Here is a 7,286-nt window from a genome sequence, read left to right on the forward strand (position 1 = left end):
TAAACAAGGCCTATTACCTTTTACTCTTATTAAAACAGCTTCAAAAACTTTACAAACCTATGTAAGAGATAACGTCCCATATGAATTACCAATATACATAAAAAGAAGAGTTATTTGGATTTAAAAAATTAAATGAATAAGCAGAATGCTATGTAAACATGAAGAGAAATAATTATATTGTTTTACCACTTCTCAAATAGGTTCTCAGAATACCAGGACATACTTTATTCTTTTTCAGATGAACAGTTATTAATCTCATTGTTAAATGGTCCTCACTCTGAATCTAGATATATTCCTCAGGTATTTAGTTTCTGTTTAGTTACTGACAACAAAAAGAAATGGCATATAAATAGCACCCAAAGTTAGAAATTATTACCTGAATAGAATGAACCCAAGAGATTCTACTGCTGCCCTCCTGACATCATCATTAACGTCACTTACCTAAGGGAAAAAGTTTAAGATGCTTATATTATACCACACATTCTATTACTAGACTAAACTGATATGAAGTCCACATCATTCAAATGTAAATTAGACCTCATTAATATATTATTTCTTAATAGAATGTTTTTTCCCTCATTATGCACATGTATATCAAAATATCATGTTGCACACCTTAAACCCATAATAAATAAATTCAAAAAATAAAAAACACGTATTTTTAAAAGTCTTTCGCCATTTTATAAAATGTCATTGGATAATTTCATTTTAGGGCTGAGAAGTCTTTAAAGCTTGGTAAAGTTTAAGATTCAAGGCTACTTAAGACTATTTCAGCTGCATTATAGCTTTTGTGGGGTACACTGAAAATCTAACGATTCCTTCAGTGTTATTTCCAAAAAAAATATGGCAAGCACAATATGAGCATTTAGAACACACCACATACTGCACTGACAAAGGAAAAATTACTAATAAATATTGGGGATGTGATCATCTCTGGGAAAAAGGAGTTAATAACAGTTCTAAGCCTTTCTGCAAGGGAAGGTGCCCTTGATTTACCTTCTCACAGCACCATGATGATAGAAAACTACTGAATTAAAACTTATGTGGAATGTCTACCGTGTGGCCAGGCAATATTACTGCTGATAAACTACACCTGTATTAAGAGGACCATGAGTGGAGAAAGCCTTTTGGAAAACATAGGCATTGGCTTTCCTGCACAGTGCGTCTTTTATAATAGAGCATGTCCCTTAGGGGTACCTGGAAACTAACTTCACTGGCTGTAAAAAGAAATAGTTGCTGTTGTTCATTAGATTTCCCTATCCCCTAGGGTGGTTGCACACACTCACATGGTCTCATCCCCCATACAAATGAGGGTGGTCCCTTGGAGTGGGGTGCACCTGAATGGCTTTAAAGACTTCCATTCATACAGACACAGTTAAAGTTTAGTGAACTTAGTACTAGGTTATGGCCTACTATGTCCAGTGAGTAAGAACCTCAATCTGAAACCACTGGTGTTGGTCATGTGGTGTGGGTGCTGCAGTCACCTAGACACTTACTGTCCATCTGCAAACTTTCCCTTCTACCCCATTCCCAAGAAAGGTCAGTGTACTTACAGCAACATGTAGCAAGCGTCGAATAGCTTTGTTGTTACCAGAGCCACAATAGGCCATGGCTACAGTATACATCCCAGACCGTCGAAGAATTGGGTCCTAAGAAAGAGTAATTCAACATTAATCATCAACATACCATTTTAAACAGTGACTTTTACAGTCTCACAGGTAAAGTGGCATCCATCAGGTAAGCTGGTTTTAGGTAGGAAATGATGAAGTCAAGGAGAACTCTTTTGTAGTTGGTAGTTTTCTAAATCAATAGAGAAATAAAAGACTCTAATATAGAAGGAATTAACTGTTCTTAATTATGTGCAATATTCCTGTGTAATATTATCCTGCCTTATACTTTCCAAGATATATAAACTCAAGTCAATACTAACATCCATCCCTATGGCAGTCAACTTCCATTTATCAAAGAAGTTGGCTTCTAATTCCACATTCTGATTTTTACCTTATCATTTAATTCCTGGGCACTGACTGCTGAGTCAAAGAGATATGAAGTCTAATAACTGAACAAATTAATTAGTAATTTTATCAATAAACTATAGCAATGGTTCTTTTAAATCAGATTAAACAGGGCAGTATTACTTACCCCTGATGACCTACCACATATAATATCATTGTAAAACAACAAACAAAACAAAACACAATGGAAAAAACCTCACCTAAATAAGTATAGAGATTAGTACTGTTTTCTGATGAAAGAATAATGAAGTGAACTTTATATCTTATAAAACAACTATAAAATCATTCCAAAAACATTACTTCTAAAAGTTGATTAGCTTTTAAATTCCTAAAGAACTATTCTGGATCTGTTTATCTGAATATCACCGATCTGACACTGTGGCTAAATTGAAAACCCTCAAATTACTCCCATTCACCTCTTCTAAACAGTGTTTTTCTTTCTTAAATTCTATTAGGCTTTATATATTTTCTAAGAAGTTTCATGAACAAGTATCTAGGTGTTCTGATGGGAAAAAAGTTAATTTCCAGTGAAGATAAGTGTTTTTTACATGCTACAGATAGCTGGAGAATGAGGGAGGGATACAGGGGAGAAGAGGATAAATGTGATCATACCTTATCACGACAGAGAGATTCAATGAGAGCATCAGCCTCTTCCATCCTCCCATACATCACTAATGCAATGCCAACTGCAAGACCACGCAGAATCTTCTCATGTTGAGTTTCTTGTGCATAGCCAACCATGTCCTCAATAGCCTGGGCATTTTTAGAGCCCAACATAACCAAACCTAGGGCCAGGCCAGCTGCCTCCCCTAACGAGTAAAGAGTAAAACATTATTAAGGGTTGTATTTGTAACTCAAGTTAATAAACATCCAATTGAAAGTACCACCTACTAACATTAACTACCAAAAGAACCATTAGTTTCTGATAGCATTTTTTCAAACCACCTGATAAAAAGGAGGATACTTTATGTGGCAGTACATCCATACATTTATAACTGTTTTCCTTCTGAACTTTGACAGAATGTACCACCAAATCCTACAGCGATTTCAAAGAAGACATTATGACAACATTTTTTCTACATTATCAACAAGCAGTATAGAATGATAAAAGTAGATCGCTTTAATAAATCCTATGTGCAAAAATCCAATTATACAAGCAGACACACAAGATATACCATTTCAGAAAGCCTATATATATCACAAAACATGTTTTCAAAAGATAAGTCTGACACAAGGAGCAAAATCTACTCCCTCTTCAAGTAGAGGAATCCATTAGAATTGTAAAAGGCTACAAAATATAGGTAGAAAACAAATATTGCAATTACATTAATTAATACTAAAGTTTGTTGTCTTTAGAAAGAAATGCCTACCTGTCACAGCATCATCCTGATAAAGGTTTGTTTTTAGCAAATCATACACATCTTGGCGTGCAGTTCCCATGGCAGCCAAACCAAGGCCCAGACTGCCGCCATGTCGAACAATCTAGGGGAAAAAACATTGACTCCACTGATTTGGTACACTGTACTTAAAATCCAAGCTTTCATTCTAATTTCAAAATACATTCTGATATTGAATTTGCAGAGGTTGGCTCAGCAATAATGATCAAAGGATTTGATAATCAGAAGGTCAGTGGTAACCTGACCTCAGCAATTTCAGTTTCAGTAGAATGATGCTTGCTGTTACAAAATAATGAGTTGACCCCCACCTGCCCCACCTGTCCACCTGCCCCTCCCCCTCCCTGTCCCATACATAAAAAAGAAAAAAGAAGGAAAAAAATTAAAATTAAAAAAAGAAAAAGAAAAAAATAATAATGAGTTGAGAAGTGAACGGGAGAAAAAAGTTGACAGAGTACAACTCTCTTTCAAAAAGTTTACATGAGAAAGAGAGGAGAAAGAGAGGAGAAAGGCTGGACAACAACCAAGAGGGAGATGTAAGTGTCAAGGAAAGATTTTTTTTTTAAGCATAGGCAAGACCTGAAGATGCTTATGGGCTGAAGGAAAGGAGGCAGTATAGAAGGAGAAGCTAAGGACAGAGGAGAAAAAGGTATTTAATGGAACATGGTTGTGAAAAAAGTGCGAGAAAGAGTACAAAGTTGATCTTCATTTGAAAAGGAGACTTCAGTGGTTATCTGTCAATTTTGAATGCATAGTATCCTATTATTGGTAACAGCACCCCAACCTTGCTTTGGGAATACTTCTGCCCCATTGGTTAGTCTTGGGAGGACTGTCATTTAAGAAGCTCCCACCTTCCCCTAGCCAAAGTGTGGGCCTGTAACCCAAACCAGGCCAATAGGATGTTCCTTCTCTGGAATTTTAATCTTTCTCAAGCAGAATGACACAATGACCAAAAATGTTTCAAGTTCATTTATCCTGATTTCAGGGTCTGAAAAGATAATTCTGAGTTCCTGTCATGTAGATCCCTGGAACTGCCCTGGCTCTTAACCTTTGTGAGAACTGATTCATTTGTTTTTCTATTAATTATTAATTTATAAGCTATTTCCAATAAACTCCTAGTTTAAGTTAGTCAGAGGAGGTTTCTAATGCTGTCTACTGCTGTTGTTTTTTGTAACCATAAACTCTGTCAGATGAGAAAATTTACTTGAGATCAGAGGAAATGAGGTAAAGATGTGTATACATGTATACAAGATTTGTGGATGGGGAAATTATTAACTGAGAAAGATCATCCTACTGGCTTCAATCTTTTTACTAAAGTATAAGGTTTTCTGGCTCACTTAGCTACTCCCCTGATAGCCTTCTAAAAGAGTTTATGCTAACATAAAAGGTAAAGTCTAAAATCCTATTAATATTTTAAGGTTCCTTAAAATAAGAAAAGGGCTAATTAATAAGTTTTTCCAAAAGATTTATACTAAAAAAATTTATCAAAGATCAAACAAGCAATAATTCTGATTTCTGAGAGAATATGTACAATTTCCTTGGGCTTTAGTTTCCTATAAAATGTTAGGGTTAGATGAGATGAAAACCAAGGTCACTTGTAGTTATAACGTTCTAAGACTCTGAAGTGTAGGAATACAGTATATGTTTTACAAGTACTTGTTGCTTTGTTTTGCTTACCACACACAAGGTTTAAAGGACTGAGAAGCACAATTTAGCTTACAGAGAAGGGAAGGAAATTACCTTACAAAAAAAAAAACTATGAGAATAGTTTTGTTTTGGGTATTCCCAAATCCAACAAAATCTCCATTCACTAAAATACTTTGGCAAATATAATGTTTTCTAGGTCTCTTAAGTAACGGAAATTTAGTTTTCCATTTTAGTACTTACATCATTGCTGGCATTCTTAAGCTGATTAAGCAGATAGTCAATTATATCACCACCATGATTGGCATGAATAAGACCCAACGCATAGAGACCTCCACCTTCCTGATAGGCTGATCCTGGAGAAGTGTCCTTGGGAAGGTATGTTGCCATTAACTGTAATGCTTCCTTCTCATGTCCCTGTAAGTGTGAGTCACGACAAAGATGTCAGTAAGAGAAAATAAGAAGACAAAAGACATAACATTTTCTATGATTACATCCTTTCCTCCAGAATGATCCTTTGCTGAAAGAGAAGGCGGTAGTGGTGCTGTCTCCCATACAATGAAAGGAAAGCCTTTAAGAGACCCAGTCATATCCTGGTTAGAAAATATCACAAATGCTTCAATTTTTTCCTTTGTTTTATAACATTTGCCCACATTCATCTTAGATATCACATAACATTTTAATTCATCCTTTCGATGACTTAAAAAGTCTTTATAGGAAAAAGATTTTTACTTTTTATTAAAAACAAACATACACATATGTATTTTAATATCTTACTTACTTTATCCTTCCCTGTAAGATGACTGATCTTAACAAAATGTACTTGTCAATGAATAAACTTTTATTTTTTCTTAACCCCAGAAAAATTGCTTCTGTTCTGATGTCTGTTCATACCGATCAATATACATTACCTTATGAATTACACCCAAACTGGCTGTAGCAGTAAATTTTGCCCAGTTAGTAGCTCTGGCCAACCATTCCAAGTTATCTCTGTAACAAAAGAAAACTTAGTAATGCTATTAGAAAACAAATGAATTCCACAAAGTTTTTTAACACTAAGGTCAAAAGCATTAAAAATTTACCTTGAACTCTTTCAAATCATTTTATTTTGTGAATCTCAAATTACTGCTAATTCTATTTTACCTCCTAAGTTCTTAATATTTTAAGGATTTTTCTAATGCATGATATATAATTCCACCATGAACAAAAGCAAACTTATATTAAATTTTCAGAGCTTAATATATGTCTTTCAAAAGCCTATAATCAAGCCAACTAATAAAGGAATCAATTTCACCTTAAAACAAGTAGGCATATGCAATAAAAAATATATAAAATAGCAAAAATATAATTTAGAATTCAAGATTGGTCAGTAGGGAAAGCTCTCCATATCCATGAAACAATGTCAACACATTCTTTGTTAAAGATGATTTTAAGCCAAGTGGAAATCATCAAGTATATTTACCTAAGAAACTGGTCACTGGTAGTCCCACAGTGCATAAAAGAGTTTGCTATAACTGTTGCTGTGTGACATACAGAATTCCGTACTGCATCCTTTAAAAATAAATACAGATTTTTTTATCATTGGCAAAGTATTCACACATGCACACGCTCACACACACTGTCAGAGGCCCTATTTTGTGGCAGGAACATGAATGAACAAATTGAACTGAGATTTAAAATACAGATCTTGGTTATTTCTTTATAAAGACTAAATAGCTAGTTTATAAAAACAATCAAGTCAAATAGTTTTACTGCAGTTTTAACCTGAGCTTAATAGCACATTTTAGGTGGGAATTTAGGTAGCACATTTTCTATTCTTTGGTTTCTGAATAGTTTCACTTGCCATTTCTCTTCAGCATCTTGCCCAAGGTCTCCAAGGCGTTGGGGTAACCTGAGGAACGGTGCTGCACCTCTTCCAGCCAGCACCTCTGGCAGCCACCAAATAATTTTATTTTTAACGACACATTATATTATAAAGACTAGCTTCAGATAATTGTCGTAAGTGCAAATTATGTGATTCTGTATCTTTTTACCATTTGTAAAAATTGTATCAAAAGTTTCAAAAAGCATTATTACATATGCTTCAATCAAACAACTGTTTAATCAGTGACTAGTATAGGGCTTTAAAAAAATAATAAATGACCTTAGGAAGGAGTATTGGGTAAATGAGAGGGAAGGAAGGAAGACTTTTCATGCTATATATCTTTGTATATTAAAACATTTTTGAACCAAA

General features: G+C 34.6%; 1 protein-coding gene across 1 annotated transcript in view; it reads right to left on the minus strand.

Moving 5' to 3' along the window:
* PSMD1 (proteasome (prosome, macropain) 26S subunit, non-ATPase, 1) overlaps positions 1-7,286 on the minus strand; it is a 110,156-nt gene that overhangs the window by 81,898 nt on the left and 20,972 nt on the right. The window contains 7 exon segments of the mRNA XM_012652203.1: positions 377-441; positions 1,554-1,649; positions 2,628-2,824; positions 3,386-3,497; positions 5,297-5,470; positions 5,965-6,043; positions 6,516-6,750. Of these exon segments, the coding sequence (XP_012507657.1) occupies positions 377-441; positions 1,554-1,649; positions 2,628-2,824; positions 3,386-3,497; positions 5,297-5,470; positions 5,965-6,043; positions 6,516-6,750 (958 nt within the window).

Source organism: Propithecus coquereli, unplaced genomic scaffold, assembly GCF_000956105.1.
Source record: "Propithecus coquereli isolate 6110/MARCELLA unplaced genomic scaffold, Pcoq_1.0 Scaffold383, whole genome shotgun sequence".
Lineage (NCBI taxonomy): Eukaryota > Metazoa > Chordata > Mammalia > Primates > Indriidae > Propithecus > Propithecus coquereli.